Source organism: Bufo bufo, chromosome 5 (genome assembly GCF_905171765.1).
Source record: "Bufo bufo chromosome 5, aBufBuf1.1, whole genome shotgun sequence".
Lineage (NCBI taxonomy): Eukaryota > Metazoa > Chordata > Amphibia > Anura > Bufonidae > Bufo > Bufo bufo.
The window spans coordinates 493,174,275-493,197,916 of NC_053393.1; the positions used below are offsets into that span (position 1 = coordinate 493,174,275).

Consider the following 23,642-nt stretch of genomic DNA (forward strand, 5'->3'; position numbering starts at 1 on the left):
ATGCAGAGGCTCTAGGTGTAACGGTAACGCCCCCGTTGCTCCTAGAGGCTCATTTGCATATTTTAAAACATAATTTTTCTCAGCAATGCGGGCACATCTGAACATGGGACCAACACAGATGTCTTCAGCTACAAAGCGCACATGTAACAGGTCAGCCAGTGTCATAGGGACAAATATGCTGACAGATGCCCTTTAAATTACACAGCCCAGATAGGGAAACATCTGCGTTCACCGTGACTTCCACACAAGTTTGTGCAAAACACCAACATCAGCTGTAACACTGTAAGAACCTCCACTTCGTGAGCTCAACTCTGCCAGGATTACTTGCTATATTACGAAACGTTACTTTCCTCTGCCAAAGATCGGCTCTCCAATTGTTCTCTCTCCTTCCTGGCAGAGAGATCACGCCTTCACTAAACACGCTGCTAGGAGCTGCAAACAGCGTGACTGCGACAGCGAGAAGCAGCCTGCAAGACGAGCAATGCTGTGCACCAACGCCGATACAAACAGCTTGTGGCCCCAAATCTGTGCCCTATAAAGGACTATGGGGTCTTAACAAAAGACTGGTTTGGGGTAAATAATAGTAAACGGTAGAAAGAGAAAGCAGATATAGAGCCCAGCCACCAGATAGGAAGGGGTGTAGGGTAGAAAGATATTTCTGAGGGGTACTATTAGTGCAAGCTGGTCCGAAAAAGTGAGAAAAGGACCTGTAGATAATAAACAGAAGGCAACTGATGCTTATCATTATAGGAATGAAGATAAATAAATAAAAAAAAGAAAAAAATGATTATATATATATATATATATATATATATATATATATATATATATACATACACACACACACAGTCCTGATCAAAAGTTTAAGACCACTTGAAAAATGGCAAAAAATCATATTTTACATTGTTGGATTTTAACAAGGTTCCAAGTAGAGCTTCAACATGCAACAAGAAGAAATGAGAGTGAGACAAAACATTTTTTGAGCATTCAATTGAGAATAACGATTAAACTGAAACAGGCTGTTTTTCAGCTGATCAAAAGTTTAGGACCACATGCCTTTAAAAGGCCAAATCTGTGCAAAGATGTGGATTCATTGTCATTTTCTGTCAGGTAGTCACACGTTGTGATGGCAAAGGCAAAAAAACTCTCCCTTTCTGAATGTGGTTGGGTTGTTGAACTGCATAAGCAGCGTCTCTCACAGCGCGCCATCGGTGAGGTGGGACGCAGTAAGACAGTCATTTGGAATTTCTTAAATGATCCTGAGGGTTATGGAACAAAAAAGTCAAGTGGAAGACCCAAAAAAATGTCACCAGCACTGAGCCGGAGGATTCAATTGGCTGTCCGTCAAGACACTGGACGATCCTCGACCCAAATTAAGGCCCTTACTGTTGCTGACTGCAGCCTCATAACCATCAGACGGCATCTGAGACTAAAGGGCTTCAAAAACAAAGAACGTCTTCAAAGATGTCATCTCCTTGAACGCCACAGAACTGCTTGTTTGGACTTTGCAAGAGCACCAAACATGGGACATTCAAAGGTGGAAGAAAGTTTTATTCTCTGATGAGAAAAAAATTTAACCTTTATGGTTTCCGACGTTACTGGCATGACAAGCAGATCCCACCTGAGATGTCAAACGGCCGCTGGCTATGTCCAGATGTTGCAGAGAGCATTCCTCATGACTGAGGGCCCTCCTCTGTGTGGTAACGACTGGGTTTTTCAACAGGACAACGCTACAGTAGACAATGCCCGCAGGATTTCTGTTTTGGGGGCATTTAGTTTTTTTTTTGGAGGTGTGGTCCTAAACTTTTGATCAGCTGAAAAACAGCCTGTTTCAGTTTATTCGTTGTTTTCAATAAATTGAATGCTCAAAAAATGTTTTGTCTCGCTCCCATTTCTTCTTGTTGCATGTTGAAGCTCTACTTGGAACCTTGTTAAGATCCAGCCATGCTAAATATGATTTTTTGCCATTTTTCAAGTGGTCTTAAACTTTTGATCAGGAGTGTGTGTGTGTGTGTGTGTGTGTGTGTGTGTGTGTGTGTGTGTGTGTATGTGTATATATATATATATATATACAGTACAGACCAAAAGTTTGGACACACCTTCTCATTCAAAGAGTTTTCTTTATTTTCATGACTATGAAAATTGTAGATTCACACTGAAGGCATCAAAACTATGAATTAATACATGTGGCATTATATACATAACAAACAAGTGTGAAACAACTGAAAATATGTCATATTCTAGGTTCTTCAAAGTAGCCACCTTTTGCTTTGATTACTGCTTTGCACACTCTTGGCATTCTCTTGATGAGCTTCAAGAGGTAGTCCCCTGAAATGGTTTTCATTTCACAGGTGTGCCCTGTCAGGTTTAATAAGTGGGATTTCTTGCCTTAGAAATGGGGTTGGGACCATCAGTTGCGTTGAGGAGAAGTCAGGTGGATACACAGCTCATAGTCCTACTGAATAGACTGTTAGAATTTGTATTATGGCAAGAAAAAAGCAGCTAAGTAAAGAAAAATGAGTGGCCATCATTACTTTAAGAAATGAAGGTCAGTCAGTCAGCCGAAAAATTAGGAAAACTTTGAAAGTAAGGGCTATTTGACCATGAAGGAGAGTGATGGGGTGCTGCGCCAGATGACCTGGCCTCCACAGTCACCAGACCTGAACCCAATCGAGATGGTTTGGGGTGAGCTGGACCGCAGAGTGAAGGCAAAAGGGCCAACAAGTGCTAAGCATCTCTGGGAACTCCTTCAAGACTGTTGGAAGACCATTTCAGGGGACTACCTCTTGAAGCTCATCAAGAGAATGCCAAGAGTGTGCAAAGCAGTAATCAAAGCAAAAGGTGGCTACTTTGAAGAACCTAGAATATGACATATTTTCAGTTGTTTCACACTTGTTTGTTATGTATATAATTCCACATGTGTTAATTCATAGTTTTGATGCCTTCATAGTCATGAAAATAAAAGAAAACTCTTTGAATGAGAAGGTGTCTCCAAACTTTTGGTCTGTACTAATATATATATATATATATATATATATATATATATATATATATATATATATATATACACACACACACACACACACACAGCTCAAAAAAATAAAGGGAACACTTAAACAACACAATGTAACTCCAAGTCAATCACACTTCTGTGAAATCAAACTGTCCACTTAGGGAGCAACACTGAGTGACAATCAATTTCACATGCTGTTGTGCAAATGGGATAGACAACAGGTGGAAATTATAGGCAATTAGCAAGACACCCCCAATAAAGGAGTGGTTCTGCAGGTGGTGACCACAGACCACTTCTCCGTTCCTATGCTTCCTGGCTGATGTGTTGGTCACTTTTGAATGCTGGCGGTGCTTTCACTCTAGTGGTAGCATGAGACGGAGTCTACAACCCACACAAGTGGCTCAGGTAGTGCAGCTTATCCAGGATGGCACATCAATGCAAACTGTGGCAAGAAGGTTTGCTGTGTCTGTCAGCGTAGTGTCCAGAGCATGGAGGCGCTACCAGGAGACAGGCCAGTACATCAGGAGACGTGGAGGAGGCCGTAAAAGGGCAACAACCCAGCAGCAGGACCGCTACCTCCGCCTTTGTGCAAGGAGGAACAGGAGGAGCACTGCCAGAGCCCTGCAAAATGACCTCCAGCAGGCCACAAATGTGCATGTGTCTGCTCAAATGGTCAGAAACAGACTCCATGAGGGTGATATGAGGGCCCGACGTCCACAGGTGGGGGTTGTGCTTACAGTCCAACACCGTGCAGGACGTTTGGCATTTGCCAGAGAACACCAAGATTGGCAAATTCGGGGGGGGGGGGGGCGGCGGCGGCAGAAATTGTGTATTACAAGAACAGAGTGGCTTAACCACTCACAATTAATCAAAATAAGACAGTCATCCGCCTTATAATCCCCCGGCTTCACAATTGAAGCAATAGTCAACTACTTAAGAGGATAAAAGACTAATGACAACCTTTGCAAATAGGTCAGCGCTTTGTGTGCTGGCAAATTACTAGAACTCGCTGGGAGATGAAGGGTTCTGCTCGGAGCAGGGGGACTTGGCAGGATGATAGAGTCTGGGGTTATCCATATTATATAGATCTTACGTTATAGAGAGGAACCAGGAAGGGACAGAAAGACGCAATGATCCCATACACATCTGTGCACGCAAAGCCTGTGTGACAGTAATTCGAGCATATGCCTCCAAGTGCCAGCTGGCAGAAAAGATAGCACAGCCCCGAGCTCCTGCTGACCACAAAAGGGAAGCGCAGGAGAACCCCTAAGTCCCGGAGAGACCCAGGCGGCACATAATGGATTACACCGCCGCCAATTCGCATTACTCTGTTTTTCCCACTTTGACAGATCTCTTCCCAGAGCCGTATGGAGATAAGCTGCAGGCCCCTCATGGAGTGCGGATTAGCCGTACCCATCTTCTGTGTCCCAAGATCTTGTCTGGAAGCTGCACCCCGGCTCCTATGTGAAATCGGCCTAAAAAAAGAACGCACGCCGAGGACCCAATGTCTTCACAGCGAAGTCCCTCTTGGCGTCAGGACCATAGAAGAGTCGATGGATCCTCTTAGCATGGAGACATTGAAAGATTAGAGAACAAATGAGGACAAGATGCACCTGCTGATCTCAAGACACCTTCTCCTCATCAGGGCACCTGCACACCACTTAGGCCTTGTTCACATCTCCGTTTCAGAGATCTGTCTGCCGGATACGGCACAAATGCCTGCTGTCGGCCGGACAAAAAATAAATAAAATGTTCCACACAAAAGGGTTTTGTCAGGTGGAAGCCAGGCATGTATGCCAGAAATCAGCCAGATCACCGCCAGACCCCATTGCAGTTTAGAGGATCTGGCAGGCTGCTCTGTGCCCAAACAGCCTGCTGGATCTCAAGACGGAGATGTGAACGAGGCCTTAAAGGGGTTTTCCCGAGACTTAAATACCGACGACTGATCAGCTGTTCGAGAAGGTAGTGGTGTTGCCTTCTCACAGCTTTCCCTAGGCTAGTGATGTCAGGTTCATCGGTCACGTGGCAGCTCAGCCCCATTCACTTTAATAGGGCTGAGCTGCTCCTAGCAATACCAAACACAGCCACTATACAATGTACGGCGCTGTGCTTGGTGAACACAGAGAAGGCCGCTGCGCTCACGCCAATATCTTTTCAAACAGCTGATCGGCGGGGTCCTGGGTGTCAGACCCCCACCGATCAGTATTTAAATTTTGGAAAACCCTTTTAAAGATGACTCGTCACCTCTTCTGACATGTTTTAGTAACTTCTTCCATTCCCCATGTAATATTTCTTGAGCATCTATTTTTATGACTTGGTTGTGCCATTCCTTCATTATTCCTGCTAGAAGTTATGAATGAATTGCTAGGTTCTCTTAAACAGTCTTTTGGGAAAAAATGCAACGTGAAATCTGACCCTCAGATTTCTAGCCCCATTTAATGCATATACATGGGTTCAGTTTTGGCTTCAGTTCCCCTCCAGCACTTTCTACTTCCTGCCGGAGGAGAACTGAACTGGATCGCTGGACGTATGTGAGGGATGCTTAAATCAATTAAAGCACTAATTAAACAAATATAAAAAATTTAAAAAAGAATATATGTTCAATATATGAAGTTATCCCACTGCAATAGTTCCTGTGATATTTGTGTAGCACTGTCAGAGAGAGTGGCGTTCACCTCCTCCATCCTTCCACGTCATGCCCTGTACAGCCGCACTGCAGGGAGCGATCACAGGACCCAGCCCTCAGCGTCTCTCCATCTGCTGTACAACGTGCGGAGGTGAAGATCTCATAATGAGCTCGGTAGCCGGCAGAAGACAGAGAAGGGAGGCGTTAGTCAGCGGCGAGGAGCTGTATTCACACGTCTCCCTAGATTCGCCATCACTAATATTTATAGGTATGAGTCAATAGATGCCGGGGATCAAAGGCCACCAGCAACAGCAGGAACATTAAAATGTACCCAGGGTCCAGGTTTACTCAGCAGAATACAGTCATACAAAAGGAGTTAACCTTTTATGTTCCCTTTTAAAGGCACCACCTTCCAATCCTTAGACCCTTACAAAAATTATGAGGGTCCACCTCATTATTATGGAAAGTCTCCGGCAAGAATTTTTAAAAAGTATTGGCCGCCTCGAGCCCCCCTTCTAAATCACTCATTTATTTATATATGTTTAAAAAAAAAAAAACATTCGGCCTGTGTAAAACTTAGCCTTAAAGGACTACTTTATGGGCCACCAAAAAGTGCAACCACAGATTATAATCATACCGGTCACTGGAGCTACAGCAGAACAGCTGGTTAGCGGGACCCCCAATCATCGGATATTGATGGTCTATTCTGAGGTTAGGCTATCAACAGTGAAATCCTGGATATGATCATGTGGTGGACAATAGCGACCATCAGTCAACCTATATACACAGCAAAGCTAGCACTATCGTTCCGTATTATGGTCACAGACACGCAGTGTCTTGCACCATATTCCCTACTAGAATCATTGCTTCTAGGAAGGAGTGCCTCCATAAGGCTGCACGCACATGACCGTATTTTTGGTCTGTGCCTGACCCACTTTTATTGCAGATGACATACGGACCCATACACATTTCTATGGGTCCACAGAAAAAAAAATGGACAGCAAGCAGATGTCATCCCAGTGCCATCCGCATCTGTGCTGCCGGGCCGCAAATTACAGAACTTGTCCAATTCTTGTCTGTTTTGCAGAGAGGAATAGGACTTTTTTTTCCCCCACAGTGGGGTCCTGTGAAAACTGCAGGATGCACACGAACCGCAAAACGGAAACGGTCGTGTGCAGGGGTCACATGGGATATTTGGTTGCAGAATTTCTGCAAATATATTTCTTCATCTGAATGGGCTTTGCAGAAAACCACGTATCTGCTGCAGAAACCACCACCTTTTGTGCAGAAAGGCATCCAATGAGAGATACCGCAACTTATTTTCTGAAATCTGCAAAAAAAATTAAATAAAAAATCCTCTATATAAAACTGGAGTCCAACACAGAGTTACAGAGCGGACGCAGGCACTACTGTACTGACATAATAGCCCGAGACCTGCGGTCAGGCAGGAACTCGCAGCGTCACGAATCGTTCGGGTCAGAGGAGCAGTGTTTGGTCCGGGAATTGCAGCCATCACATGGAGAGTGTTTTCTGGACAGGACACGCTCAGGTGACGGAGGTATGCTGTAACCGCAGTACTTGAAGCCATGCAAGTACATGAGCAGCGAGACAATGCCAAATGTGGTTACTGTGGCTCGGCCACAAACACGTGGTACCACCCTATAGCCACATCTACATTCGGGGCGCGGTCACACATAGTGGGACTTCGCTGCTACAGTAAACGGTGCAGATTTTCCACACGCAGTTGCCCATACCCTAACACAGCAGCTCACCATCTGATCCGGGGGGTCATAGCAGCCAGACCAGATCAATCTATCCTGGGCTATCCTACATCGGAGTCGCTTTTCTCTTTTAGACAAGTGACAGATGCAGCAGCCTCGTAGGATTGTTAGGTTATTAGGCTTGATAGGTGCAGACAGTTTCTCGGGAACTTCATGTTCTAGTGGGAAAGACTGGACAAGGGGCTTATTAAACTGTTCCTTCTGCACAGCTGATTCACTGGGAACAATGGGTATTATTGAATGATAACGAGTATGGGGCCGCTCCCGCCGAGAAGGCTGGCACTAGCCGCACACCAGGGCCGCACGTGCAATATTGGGGGCCGACATCTTAACCCTCGCAGCTTAGTCAAATGTCAGACGCCGACAGCTTCATGATTTCTGGACACATATGGTCAGTCGGGATTCCTGTGTGCAGATTCCACAGCGTTTTAGGATTTCCTGCAAAACCAGATATTTTTAAAAGGGGAAATGCAGTTCTGCAAGTGTCCCATGTAATTGTACCCTTACCAGCGTATGGCAATCCTGGTTTCACTACTTCTGACAAAGCCACATGTACACGCTGCATATGGCGCTCAGATTTTCATGCACACAACCGTATGTATTTTGCGGTCTGCAAAACACGGATGCAAAATGGACAACAATAGGTCATGTTCTAATTTTTTGCGGATATGCAGAAAAGGAATGCATACAGAGTCACTTCCATTTTTTTTGCGGACCCATTAAAGTGAATGATACCAGACGGAAAAAAAAAGCCCTAATACGGTAATACAGAACCAGCTAAGTAGGGGAGATTTTCAAACACCTCAAACGCGCTGCGGAAATTTTTAGCATGGAAACGAACCACGCTGCCATGTGCATGTACCCTTAGTGTGCCTTCACACAAAATCTGTTCCATTCATCTGAATGGGGTTGTTTTGGCGGGAAGCGCATAGATTTTTGAAAGTCCCATTCAAATGAATGGAACCGATTTTCTACTGCAGACACTTCTGTAACAAAATCTGCCACCTGTGAAGGCGACCTTGGGACTTATTCAGACGACCGTATTTGTGTGTCCGCAGACACTGCCCTACTGGTACCCACTATCTAGGGAGTAGGCCCAGAGTCTGGAGAGTAGCGCACCCCTTTAAGAAAAAGTCCTTCAGCTGGAACGTCTTGTCCAAAATGTGACATGATGAATAGTTGTACAGAGAAGAGGGTGTCTTGTAGGCTGCTGCTCGGGCACTGACTCATCGCTGGCGTGCGGCTAGAGAGTGACGCCGTCCTCTGGTCCCTGACGTGGTGTCAGTCATAAGCTTTCTTGTGATACTGAGTCTTTTTATGGTCACTCCTACACATGTGGGAAGAAACATTTTGATCCTGAACCACCAGACTGAAGGGTAATAATGTCCCTTTAACACTGAGGGAGTGCCGCTCTACACCTTCAAGAGCAAACAAGGTGGTTTCTGCCGAGATGAAGAGTCAGGGTTATAAACCGCTCACTGATTACATTAATGAATGGCGCAGTAATAGCATTCTTAGGGGCCCATAGAGCAGCAAGCGGAGTGCCTATAGGTTCATATAAGGTGAGAAACACGGATTGGAAGTACGTGCCCGCAGCAGGCTCGTGAGGTCTGGAGTCCTATACCGATGGCCTATCTTCGGGATCAATATCAGATTGGCGCGGGTCCAACTCCCAGCCAGAAAGTGTGGAAACTGACCTGCCATGTGGATTTTGAAACCAGCAGCATGTCAATTGTTGTTGCATTTTTTTTTTGGGCCGGATTTCACCCTTTTCAATGGAAAGGCGAGATCTGCAGAAAATCTGAATCAAATCCGCATCAAAATCGAATAGAAACACACAAAACACGCACTAAAAACATAATAAATAGGCTTGCTAGGCACTTTTTGTGTGGTTTTCTTGCAGATTTTTTGCATATAGTCGTACGCTGCTTTGCGCTCCACAAAACACGGATACCAGTCGTGTGCGTTCCGCATTTTGTGCAAGGGAGCGTCTGGCTCTTAATAGGCCAGTCCTATTCTTGTCCATTAGGGTTGCACGATATGGGAATTTTGTGCGATTGCGATTAGGCCCCTAAAAATTGCGATAACGATATGTGATGCGATATTTTAAGGGAATTGTGCTAGAGGTCTATTTGCTTGGATTTTCAAGGCAAAAGCACACAGAAATTACTGATAATGCTGAAATGTAGTTATGCTCAACTCAAGAACTGAAATGCACAGTGTTTTTCAAAATAAAACATCTCTTTTTCTAAATTAATCAACATATTTGCATTACTGCAAAAGTACAAAATACAAAACTTGCCATTTTCTTAATAGCACTGCACAGAACAGATAAACAGAATAAATAGAAGAACATTTGTTCATTAAAATAACGACTTGCCTCCAGCCCCTGCCCCCTCCCCGCACTGTAACTGATGTATCGCCGGCCGCGCTGTGCAGCATAGCGGCCAGCGATACATCCGTGTCAGCCACGTAAAAAGTCAACCATCACTTTATAAGATGCACTGCCATTCCCCCCCCCACACTTTTGGGGGGAAAAAAGTTTGTCTTATAAAGCGAAAAATATGGTAACACAAATAAATGCAGGATTTTTGGGTTGGCCAATTGGCGATTGTGATATGGCGATTTATTGCAATTGCGATGGCTTTGGCGATATATTGTGCAGGCCTATTGTCCTTGATACAGACAAGAATAGGACACGTTTTCTTTTTTCTTCTTTGCAGGGCCGTGGAACGGAGGTACGGATGCGGACAGCACACGGAGTGCTGTCCGCATCTTTTGCGGCCCCAGTGAAGTGAACGGGTCCGCACCCGAGCCGCAAAAACTGCGGCTCAGATGCGGACCCGAAAAACGGTCGTGTGCATGAGTCCATAAGGTATAATGGACAGATCTGCACCTGTTCTGTGTCTTTGACCCGCACCTGGTTTTGGATCACTATAACCAATGGAATTAACTGACCACATAACTGAAGTGTGAACCCTTAAAGCTTTCAGACGAACCTAGGGACTCCTTGCCTGTGCTGCAGACCGCAAATTGCAGTCCGCAATGCACGGGCACCAGTCATGTGCAAACCGTGCAGCGGATGCGGACCCATCGACTTGAAAGGGTACGAGATCCGCAACATTCCGAAACAGATAGCACATGACATCTTTTGCGGTGTGGAGGCACGGACCAGAAAGTCCACGGAAGAGCTTTGTAGCGTTTCCATGGGCTTCAGATCCGTGCTTTCTTTCCACAAAAGATGGGGCATGTCCTTTCTGTTTCCCTATCTTGTGGATCGCAGACCCATTCAAGTCAATGGGTTTGCAGGCCGCATTACGGGCACGGAGCCCTTACAGTCGTGTGAATGGGGGCCTACCGTCATTTGACAGCTCCTGCACTTTCATTATTCACCTAAAATTGAAGCAAGGCTGTGAACCCAGTCTAAATTTATAAAAATAGGTTTTAATATCAAAATTTTTCCCACTGAAGTCAAGGTAAAGTAGATGGAAAAATATGGCCCCCCCCTCAAAAAAAATAAAAATAAATAAATAAATAAATAATGAAAATGATGATAGCATACATTTTTATGTCCTAGCACTGCCCACGCGGCTGCTGCAGAAGAATACCAGAGAATACCAAAGGGTTGGCTGAACACAATGGAATCCCATAGTAATAAAGGGGTACCCCTGTGGTGTACACCTGTCTATTAACAGAAGCCTGGAGCGATTACAAAAAGAATCTCTTGGAGGACTCAACATTTCTGTGCCTTACATGGACATTTCAATGGTAACAGTAATGCCTTGTTTCCCCTGCGGAGGCGCTGCAGGGAAACTGAACACTTGCTACCAGATTTTATTCCAGGGGCCTCGAGTTATCAACTTATTGTCTAGGGACTTTTTTTTTAATCAAAAAGGAATTTTTAAAAGTGTGGAAATTATTTTTAGGTTGAAAACAATTCTAATAGTAAAACAAAAATAATCACCATGTAAATAAATCGACAGCGCCTTGTGTATCACTAAGGCAGAAATGTTTTTTCTCGCTTTAATTTCCTGACCGAGATAACTAAAACACTTTACAAAAAGCTTAAAAACTGAAACCCTGTCAAAAAGGGCATAAAATATTTACACAACTTAAATGGTTTTTACTTTCGGAGAATAAAAAGCCGCTTCGTTTCCATTCGCACCATTAATCATTTATTCCAAATACCGCCGACATAAAATGCAGCCGCACGCTACAGAGGAAGAAATGAGGGAACTGTAAGCCAGCGACAGGCGTTAACCCTTCGTTGGCAGATGACACAGATTTTAATGGGATTAGCCAGCAATCTAATGTGTTTGGGGCCGTCTGATGCTCCCGCGACACCTGATGACAAAGGAAACATGGACTGAAGCCGGTCGTACATTGTACACAGCCGTCTGATCCTCTATACACATGCACACTCAGCCAAGTGCATACGTTTTCAACAAGCAGAGGGGTGGAAGCCACTGGGCGAAGGCACTGCCGGCGGCTCATTTAGCCTACATAAGAACAAAGGATCAGGCATACAAGTTGGACATGCTCGAACCCTCTTAGGCCACTGACAGAATCCTATTGAAATTCTCCAAGCCCAATCCATCTTTTTCTCTTTCCATTATCAGGTAGAGATTTACAATCTGATTTCTCAATATGGTACACGGCCTGCTGAAAAACGTGGCACATATTCATGGCTTTATTCTCAGCTTAGGTCATCAATATCAGACCGGCGGGAGTCCGACTCCCGGCACCCTTGTTTCTCAGCTGTTTGAAGAGGCCGTGGAGCTTACTGGAGCCCTCGTGAATGCTGCATTTTCTATACAGATTACCAAGCACAGCGCCGTCCATTGTATAGTGGCCATGCTTGGTATTGCAGCTGAAGCCGATTCACATGAACGGGACTGAGCTGCGCCTAGGCCATGCGATCAATGAATGTGACATAACTGGCATGGAAAACAGACAGATGAGACATCTGATCAGTGGGGTTGCCAGGAGTCGGAATCCTTTTTCTCCCTAATCCAATATCCTGATAATAGGTCATGAATATCAAATTCCTGGGTAACCCCTTTAAAAAGGAGCTGCCACCTTTTCCTGACATGTCTGTTTTAGTAAATACTTGTGTTTCCCATGAAATTACCATACTGGAGCATTCTGCGGTGTGCCTTTCCTCTGTTATTTATCCTAGAAATGTACACATATACTTAGTGTGAAACTGAAGGGACACACCCTATTTAAAGGGGTTCTGCACTTTGTTTTAACTGATGATCGATCATCAGCTTCTGATCGGCAGGGGTTCGACACCCGGGACCCCCGCTGATCAGCTGTTTGAGAAGGCAGCGGCGCTCCAGCAGCACCGCGGCCTTCTTACTGTTTACCGCCGGCCCAGTGACGTCACGACTAGTATCAGCTGGCCTGGGTGTGGCTAAGCTCTGTTCCCTTGAATGGAGCTTAGCCGCGCCCAGGCAAGTTGATACTAGTCGTGACGTCAGTGGGCCGGCGGTAAACAGTGAGAAGGCCGCGGCACTGCTGGAGCGCCGCTGCCTTCTCAAACAGCTGATCGGCGGGGGTCCCGGGTGTCGAACCCCTGCCGATCAGAAGCAAAGTGCAGAACCTCTTTAAAAGGGGAATGTAAATACTCAATTGTCATACATTTCCAGGAGAATTAACAAAGGAATAGAATAATGCGTAGTCGTAAAGAAAGTGTCGTACAAGGTATATATATATATTGCTGTTTTTCAATACATTTATGCCAGAATCCTAGAGCAAGCACACTGATAAATCTTGTGGACCTCTTGGTACATATAGATTTTGAATAGCTCATGTGGCAGCTGCAGAACATTACCTCCCAGTCTCAATTTTATTCTAAAACGCGCGCACGTCCTTATTTAACACGCACATATCATAAACACGTCTTTCCATGTAATAAAGAAACAGCACGGTGAAAATCCCTAAAGCGGCCTGTTGCTCCTAGCGACAAATGGCACAGCAATATCACAATGATGAGAGTCAGAGCGCGGGGTATTAATTCACTTGTATCTAGGACACAAAAGCAGCACAACTAAAAATAAACGGCAAACAAAAAATACTGTTAAAAGCACTAAAAAATAAATAAATAAATGGATGACTTCTATCAGACCACAGCAAGGAAACCAATTTCAAGAAAGGAAGGCGAATAAGCAGCTCATTAAACCATGGGATGCTGAATTTAAAGGGGGACATCCCTCAATGGGTTATCACAATTGAATTACATCCACCACTAACCACCAATAGCTATAAACACATGTGATCATCCCACACACCTCCATCAACCTACTTGGCCTCATATTAGGCTCCGTATAAAGGCCACAACACCCAGGAGCCCCGATAAATTGGCCTCTATGGTGATCAAGGTTTAAAGGGGTTGTCCGGGCTTTTATTATTGATGACCTATCCTCAGGATAGGTCATCAATATCAGATCGGCGGGGGTCCGACACCCGTCACCCCCACCGATCAGCTGTATGAGGAGGTGCCGTCTCCCGTCCTCCTTCCTGTTCGCTGCTGCTTTGCCATAGACAGCAGTGGTGAGCAGGAAGAGAGACGGGAGACGGCACGTCCTCATACAGCTGATCGGCGGGGGTGACGGGTGTCGGACCCCCGCTGATCTGATATTGATGATCTATCCTGAGGACAGGTCATCAATATTAAAAGTCCGGACAACCCCTTTAATTCTGTATAACTGCAGGGGATCAAGGTGTGTGCCAATACAGACCCATACCATGGCCACATGACACTAGCCTAATGCCACTTTCACACAGCGTTTGTGAGCCAAAACCAGTAGTGGAGCCTCCACAGACATAAGGTATAAGGGAAAGATCGGCACCCGTTCTGTGTTTAGAGCTGCACCTGGTTTTGGCTCACAATAACTAATGGAAATCACTGACCGAACACTGACGTGTGAATGAGGCTTAACCTGCCGTTCAGGTGGATCATAGATCTCTAGCACAACTTGATTTGTGAGAGCGGTAACACAATTTCAATAGCAAACCATACAACATTACTAAAGCTTTTCTGATTTACTTTCGCAATTTATCTTGAAAAAATTCCTTGAATCCACCTTCAATTAAATTTGCCTCAAAAACATTGTAAAACTGGCCAAAACAGATCAGATGGCCCCACACACAAGAAGGTGCTGACTTAAAGGGGTTCTCTGGTTGCATAATAAAAAAAAATTATCTGCCCAGAGTACCCCATACACTGCATATTTTTACTCCATCCCCCTGTTTTTCCATGTTCGCACTTTGCTTCCCCTGTTCTCAGCATCGCTGCATCCTGGCAGGATGTTTACATGCAGAACTTCCTGTTTCCGGCAGTTTCCTGCTGGGTTTGGTTACAAAACTTTGCTTTGCTCTGTACTGTTTCAGAAGGCTTGCTCCTCCTAACTAACATGGAGAGAGGAGGTGTAGGGCGTATGACTACTGCAGAGAGGACAGTGTGTACAATTACTTAACGTTATGTGTAATGTTACAATAGACAGGACCTGGAGAAATCCACAGCAATGGTGGACTCAAAGTTACTAAAGGAGGAAGTTACCTGTAGTTGTTCAGTAGAACTGCTGCTCAGTTCATCTCCAGACTCTGAATCGGCAAGAATTTTTTCAGAACTTTCCCCGGCTGAATCCGAGTGATCGTTAGTAAAGCTAGTCTTTTCGATTTCCATAAGTTCCGGCACTGGAAAATTCATGGCGGAGGGGCTCCTGCTAGTGGCCTTTGGTGAATGCAGATCTGTACACAGCTTACCATTGTTATGCACCAGATCTAGAGTCAGTCCTCTGGTCTGTCCAGGGCTACCACTGGGTCCAAAGTTCTGGTTGGCATCCCGAATACTTGAGGTTTTCCCAAAACTTGAAAGCTCCGGCGATTTATTAATGTTCTCAGTCGACCTCTGCAGCCCTTGCATGACTTTCAGAGGACTATTGGGCAGAACGCCCGCTTTGATAGGCGGCATGAGCGCTTTTCTGCCAACTTCCCTTACATACTGGGCGGGAACATACAACGGCTTGGAGTTTTCGTCCTTCTTCACCTGCCACCAGTCTTCATTGGACTTTTTGATCAGAATGTACCTCTCGCCTTGTTTAATAACAATCGTCTTGTTCTTATATTCGTATTCATAGTCATACTCTACCTCAACGAACACCGGTCCGTGGGCAGGCCTGCCGCTTTTGTCAGCCATTTTTTTTTATGACGTTGATCACCTTTTTAGAAGAACTGCGAGCATTATGACGGCTTGAGATGAAAGTCCTAAAGATGAAAGACAAAGCATTATAAAAACATTTCATAATAGAAACACAAATTAATAGATCTCATATTTCTCCCTGCACCTTAACCATAGTGTAGTAACTCTAGTAAAAATAATGCCACCAAACTTTCAAGGGCTTTTACTCATTAGGACAACCCCATGTCCGTATGGCCTATTACAGCATATGGACACATTAGCTTGGGTTCCTTCTCAAAAGGGGTTGTCTGGGCTTTTACCACTGATGACCTATCCTCAGGTTATTTCATTAATATCAGATTGGCGGGTGTCGAACACCCGGCACCCCCGCCGATCAGCTGTATGAGGAGTTGGTGCGTGCATTGTGTACGTGCCATCTCCCTTCTCTCTTCCTGTCTGCCCCTGCTGTCTATGGTCTTTCCCATAGACAGCAGCGGTGAACAAGAAGAGAGAAGGGAGACGGCACGTGCACAATGCGCGCACCAACTCCTCATACAGCTGATCGGCGGGGGTGCCGGGTGTTCGACACCCGCCAATCTGATATTAATGAAATAACCTGAGGATAGGTCATCAACAGTAAAAGCCCGGACAACCCCTCTAAACGAAGCAACGTCTCTCACTTAGCAGTCTGGCCTTTCATCTGAGATGCTTGACTGGCCAGATCGGCTGTTTGCTGGATCTCAGGAGAGGAAAATCATCTCTCCGTGCACCGGTTTCACGGGCGAGCCTGTGGTGGACTTGTGTGTATACACAGCAGCCAATCAGAAGAAGAAGAGCTTCAGGAAAAAGCAGAGAAGCGGCATGAACCAATGACGAGGCAGGAGGTGTGTCTTAGACGTCCCAGATCACTGAAGAACATACCATTTTAGAGCTTCTGATTGGATAGTTGCTCCAAATCTGAAGAGTCACATTTAAAGGGGTTTTCAGACTGTTTTTCACTGATGACCTATCCCCTGGATAGGTCAACCACAATCTGATCGGTTAGGGGGCCAACACACAGGACCACAGCCGATTAACCTTTTCATCTTAGGTAGGATGTGAGTATTGATTTGCCCTCTCTCTTGTACACCCTGGGGTGTTGGTCACGTGTTATAATATGGTAGACAGCCATGGGTTATAGCATGGCCGAGCGGATCCCTACCCCACATTTAGGCTAGTGATGATTATTTACTTTTTATTATTCTGTATGTGATTTGTTTATGTTTAATCACTTAGCAAATACATTCGTTCACTTAGCTGCGTAATTCTTTTGAATTCACGTTACGTTACACTGTTAGAGAAGGCCGTGGTGCTCCTGTGAGTGACGCGCTCTTCTGGCAGCTTACCCTAGACCGGTGACATCATATACATAAGTCACATGACCTAGGCGCAGCTCAGTCACTGATCTGAGCTACAATACCAAGCACGGCCACTATACAATTACGGCGCCGTGCCTGGTGATCAGCCATTGTTCCACCTCTTCACAATTTTATGACTGGCTGTAAAGCAACTGGTTGCAGAACTCCCCCGCTTCTCTATATGCAATAAGAGAAAAAATAAAAAAAATGTTATCTCTGCCTGTTGGCCGAGACCCTGCCGTTCAGTAGCAGTCTGCCAGAGGTCAGGAGGAACTTAGGCATTGTTCTCTAAAGCTGGGATCAGCAACCTCCGAAACACCAGCTGTTGTGAAACTACAACTCCCAGAACAGCCAAGCAAGTGTGCATGATGGGAGTTGTAGTTTCACCACATCTGGAGTGCCGAAGGTTGCTGATCCCTGTGCTAAAAGATTTCTACAAGACTATTTGGCCGTCTGCAGAATTATCATGTTTCTGGGTGAGATGATCTCCGATTTGCTTCCATCATTCATTTCTAGGTTTGACTGTTTCCTTTAATTAGGACAAACGAGACAGCTAAGGCTCTACGGAAACCCAACTGGGACCCACTGACACAGTTGCACAACAATCAGTTTTGCTACAAGATAGGAGTGATGATTCCGTCACAGAAGAAAAAGGGGAACCAACTGTAATGTACAATTATAGCAGACAGTAATAGATATAGGGAAAGACCTATTCACCTACAGTCTAAAACCACAAAACTAAGAGAACCAAAAATAAATCAAAAACACTGAACCAGAGATTGGGCAGGGCGTAGAAGTAAATCAAAAGAAGAAGAAAAAAAGGTTTTGCACGATTATCCTGAAAGCCACTGTCCAGCTTCTTAAAGGGGTTGTGCAAAAAAAAAAAAAAATAATAATAATAATAATTCTACATTTTTCAGACCCACAATTGGATCTGAATACTTTTGTAATTGCATGTTATTTAAAATTTTGTATAGCCAGTGAGCTATTCAATAAAACACTAAAATGTATTTGTGTAGCGCCACCTGCTGTTGGTTTAACTCTTCAACTGCCATCACCTATATCTTCTGTTAGTTACAGGGAGATAGCTGTGGCAGAAAGGACACGCCCCCTGAGTGGTCAGCCTAAAATACATCTAGCAGGACACTTGTAGCAACTAATGGGGAGATCTCTGGATCCATGTGATGTACAGGGCTGGTTCTAGCTTTGATAGAAATAGATGGTCATGTACTATATGATGTCTGATTTTCATTTTTTACATCAATCATGGTATAACCCCTTTAAAAGGCTGTCTCACTGCGACAACCCCTACTCAGACTATACAGATGTCATAGGGAGGAGGAATCCATCTGTGATTCAGAAAGGAGAGCCATTCTGTCAGAATCCATTCATTTAAAAGCCCTCCTTGTAATTACCCTCAGGGGCCCAAAGCGGCTTTCCCAGGCATTCACAGCCGATCGCCGATGGTCAGAGACGCTTAGCCTGTGGAGTGAGTGTAATCTCTTATCAGGGGACGGTCAGGGAGTCTGCCTCCAGGATCATTTGTCACACATGTCTCCAACATACATAATGGTGATCACTATAGGTTACATTCATCGTTTTCATCCCAGTGGCTGGTAATAGGCGAGTGTTTGCATCATGAAAATACCCCTTTTCACCATATTCAGCTTCTAGGTGTCTCACTGGTGCAGCTGCTAATCTGTGCTGTTGATGGCAAGCAGTGGACATTATCAGTCTCCTTCCCCTTCTGGAAGTGAACAAGTCCCCACTTCCTTTGCAGAAGAAGTCTTCTCAGCTATATGGCCGTCTTAATACAAAGGCCCGGCCAACTCACAGCGCCCATCAGAGGTGATGCTTGTGATCTGCAGATAAATATCTCATGTCACACGAGCAGCCGACCGTGATCTCTCTTAGTCCTGCCATACACATGCATGCTCGAGCGAGGATGCACATGCAGTGAATAGACAGAGGAGCGAAAGCCGCGTCTGGACACCTCTGGCACCAACTTATCTCCTTAAGAAAAAAAAGGATCGAGCAATAGAAATCTATCTTGTCCAAATATTCTCTGCCCCTTAGGGCTCATGCATATGACCATATGTATTTTGAGGTCCACAAAAAACGGATCCGCAAAAAAATACAAACAGAACAGCTGGCCCCTAATAGAACAGTCCTATCCTTGTTATTAATGTGGACATGTTCTATTTTTTCCCGGAATGGAAGTACGGAAACAGAATGCACAAGTAGTAACTAATGTTTTTTTTGCAGACCCGTTGAAATGATTGGTTCTGCAGACGGCCCCCAAAATAAAAACAGAACAGACACGGATAGAAAATACGTTAAAAAGGGCTCATGCACATGAGCGTGTGTGCCCCGTGCCCATATTGCAGACCTCAAACAGACTGACTGACTTGAATGGGTTTGCAATCCTCAAGATGTGGAGCGGGGGCACGGATCAGAAGCCCACGAAAGCACAATGAGGCGCTTTCATGAGATTTCGGTCCTACTTTTTCACGGTGTGGACCATCTCTTGTCTTGTGGATCGCGAACGCAATGGGTTCGCATCCGCAAACGGCGTGCACATGGATGCCTTAGGGTTATATTATATTGCAGATCATCGCTAACAAGCGTTCGTAGGAACTCTTGCTAGTGATGAAACGCCGTGTGTAATACTGCCGCCAATTACTGATATCTGTATTTCGGTTTTTTTCCTATAAGCTTCTCTTTAGGATTTGAAAAACAGTAAAAACTAGAAAATGTCATTAAAACATTGGAAAAGCAAGTAAAAAAAAAAAAACAGTGCAAAGGAGGATTTAACCCCTTAGTAACCACCAACAAGCCTTTCTAGGGTGGTCACTAAGGGGCCTTAGGCTAGGCAGTCACCTTTTTTAAAGCGGCCTAGCCTAAGGCCTCCCTCTGTCAGGCATCACCACAGCCAGAAACTAAATCATGGGGTGTCAATGTGTTACTATGGCAGCTGGGGGCGGGGCGGGGCGCGGCGCGCCCCCCCCCCCCCCCCCCCCCGTCTGCCTGCACTGTATGCCTATCAGGCTGAGCCAGTCAATATGGTACTTACAGTATAATACACTGTACTGCATAAGCAGTACACTGTATTATAGAAGTGATCAGAAAATCGCCTGTCGAATCCCCAGTGGGACAAATAGTAAAAATAACAGTTAAAGTTTTATTAAATAAAAAATAATAATCTTCAAGTTAAAAAAAACACATTTTTCCATTGAGAAAATGCTTTTAAAAAAAATAAAAAATTTGCAAAAATAAAATCCCCTCTACATGTTTAGTATCGCCACACTCATAACTACTCGGTCTATATAATTATCATATCATTCATCCTGCACTGTGAATGCAAAAAAATAAAAAAAATAAATTCAGGTTTCTTTTTGCATCTTTGCTACGCAAAAAAAGGAATTAAAAATATAATCAAAAAATGTTATGTACTCCAAAAAGATACTAATGAAAACTACAAAGGCGTCCCACAAAAGCCGTCACCCAGAAAGAAAACCCTCACAAAGAAAAATAAGAGTCTTGTCAATGCAAAATCATTTTCTTTTTATTTTGCAAAAGATAAAAAACTATTTTTTTTACGTTAAAATTCTGTGGCAGTATTGCCGTTCTTCACCACATTCCTCCCCTCAGAAAAGTGTTAATAAAAATTAATCAGTGTACCCCAAAATGGTGACATTAAAAAATTTAACTTGTCCTGCAAAAAGTAAAAAAGAAAGTCCTCATGCGGCTACATGACAGAAAAATAAAGTTACAGCTCCTGGAAGGCAACCATGAAAAAAAATGTAAAAATATTGCTTGGTCACTGAGGCTCAAAACAGGCGGGTCACTAAGGGGTTAAATCAACTGAATGCACCAGTTTCTCAGACAACATGGAAAACTGTCCAATATTTAACTTGTTATAGAGAAAGGAAACCGAAATCATTAACCCATAGATGCCGGGGCCTGGGAGTGACCAGATCACCTACTGCACTAACAGACGGGGCCTTCTGCCAACCACATGGGCCTCTGTCATACAAACCACAGCAGGATCAGAGCAGGTACAAGGGTCAGGAACGCAACCAACTACGAAGACCGGGAAGCAGAACCCAAAAACCCAGAAAGTTTCTGACACACGTGAACGGGGTTTTGAAAACCGCCATCCAATTGTACTGTAAGCAGCGGCTCATGTCTGCCTGATGCAGGCTTTTCTGTGATGCCGTTCCCCGCCATAATCGGCCGCACTATCAAAACAGTTTTTTATTGTAGTGAAAACTATTTCCACAAGGTTATAGAACGAGATTAGTTATGATGCACGTCCTAAATTGAATGAGAGTTAAAGGGGTTGTCCACTTTCTGTAAGATGACTATATGCTACTTGCTAATATAGGCTTTGTTGCTATTCTGTGGCCATTTGCCAGATTTCCTAAGACATGCCCCCTTGTTGGGCAAGTCATTTGTGCTGTCCGCATAGAGGTCCTGTCCATAAAATGGCCGCTGATGGAGGGTCATGTGACCAGACATCACACAGCCTCCTCCATTCAAACATATTGCCCCTGCACTAAACTCCCAACCGTGCAAGTGCAGTGCATTTGAATGGAGGAGACCGAGTGACTTGTCTGGTCACAGGATCCTCCATCAGCAGCCATTTTATGGACAGGACCTTTGTGTGGACATCACAAAAGACTAAGACAACAAGGGGGGGGGGGGGGGGGGGGGTAACCTTATGAAATATAAAATATAGGAAATGGTGCAGATTATCAACAAAGGCTATATTAGTAAGTGGCATATAGTCATCTTACAAACACATCGATCATCAGTAACCAGAAAGTGGGCAGCCCCTTTAAGTGATGGCCTACGCTCAGGGTAAACCAACTCGAGCTGATCGGCAGGGGTCCAACACCCGGCACCATTGCTGATCAGCTGTTTAGTAATAGCTCCAGTGCCGGAAGCAAATAGATCGGTCAACCTTGTTGAGGACTGAGCTCGTCACTGCTGATCGGCAGGGGTGCAAGGTGTCGGACCCCTGCCTATCAGCTAGTGAAGGCCTATCCTAGGCCTTCACTTAGGAAAAGGTAGACAACCCCTTTAAATCCATAACCTAACTTTAGGTTGGAGAAAGACTACAGGATGGGCAGATAGAGAAAGAAAATTGTGAGGAGGGCTCGGGTGGCTCTATGGGCAATTTCCTGTGGGGTCTACGGCCAGTCCGTCCCTGATGGAAACAACTGAAAGCAGCAACACACCTGCTACTGTTAGTTGGGCTTCTGGATGGGGGTGACCAGGACGGCTTCATCTCAAAGCATGGACATCAATAGACCCAAACCAGGAAAACGACAGAAGAAGAAACGTATAACTACTATCAGAAGTGCTGCTTCCTCTAATTGTGGAGCGCTGCTCTGCAGCAACAAGTACACAAGCAGGTAGCAGGAAAAGGAAGCAATTTTGTGGTTACAAACCTTCGGAGGATGCCCTGATTCTGCGGTGTTTTACGTACATCTCAATGGCATTAGCAGTCACCACAATCTTGGACTATTATCCTGACGATAAGGAGTCCACATCACCAGCTTTTATTTTTCCAGTGTTCTCGCTTTCTCCCTCTGTCGGGGTCTAAACCTGCACTGAAATACAGTACATAGCTTGGAAGGCTGCGCATGCGCTCAGGAGCCCTCTCCGTCAGGCCTCATGCACACGACCGATCAGCAAATCGTGGATTCGCAGAACTTGGATGCGGTCCACGTGGCATCAGAATTTTTTTAAGGACCTGTTGACTTCAACGGGTCGGCATTTTGCAGACAAGTATAGGCCATGCTCTATCTTTCAGCGGAACAGACATAAAGAGGCGGAAAGCACAGAGATCATCTGTCCGTTCCACAAAAAGATAGACTGCGGATCACGGATCTACTTAAGATTACGGGTCCGCAACTAAAATGTGGACGGCATCTGTACTTTGTGGATCCACGATTTGCAGACCGCAAACCAAACACAGTCGTGGGCAAGAGTCTTTATGTGACTGGATTTCAGTGCAGCTCTGAGTGCTGACAGTGGGAGAATGGGGAGCAGTAGGGGAAAAAATGACTTCGTATCCACAGTACTACCCATGTATTTCTGCAGATAATAGTCCTATCGTGGGGACGGATTCCCTTTAAAGGCGCCGTGAACCTAAAGTACAAGAGCGCCTAGTATCATTCACACACATCGGAGGAGGCTGATAACAGAAGCTAATAGACTGCAGTCTACTACAAAGCTCCGGAACTTCGCACCGTTCCTTGGTTTATCATTAGGACTCATTGCTAGTGAAGCTCAGACACGGTACGACGTGGATTACCGCAAGTTGCCGAGCAGCACCTATACCTGCCGTGGTGCAAGGTGCAGCCTGGGAATTAGTAAACCGAATAAGGTAACCTCGGCCCCGCCACTCCGTCTCAGCAGGCAGCCTTCCCAGGCCGAGGAGAGAATGGCTGTAGTTATTCCAGCTGTTGCTAAACTACAACTCCCAGCAGGACCCAAGAGTTGTAGGCTGTCCAGGCATGCTGGGAGTCGTAGTTTTGCAACAGCTGGAGGGCCGCAAGTTGAGCATCCCTGATCTAGGGGAAACACAATGGCAGATATTCTGTTTTCATGCAGCGCCGCCACAGGTGAA

The 23,642-nt window shown here is 45.0% G+C and overlaps 1 protein-coding gene across 6 annotated transcripts in view; it reads right to left on the reverse strand.

Annotated features, from left to right (window-relative positions):
• ARHGAP12 (Rho GTPase activating protein 12) overlaps positions 1–23,642 on the reverse strand; it is a 95,222-nt gene that overhangs the window by 66,012 nt on the left and 5,568 nt on the right. For all 6 annotated transcript variants that reach the window (XM_040434260.1, XM_040434259.1, XM_040434258.1 and 3 more), the window contains exon 2: positions 14,985–15,691. In XM_040434260.1, coding sequence (XP_040290194.1) covers positions 14,985–15,623 — 639 coding nt within the window. In that variant the 5' untranslated portion in view covers positions 15,624–15,691. The remainder of the gene's footprint in view (positions 1–14,984; positions 15,692–23,642) is intronic.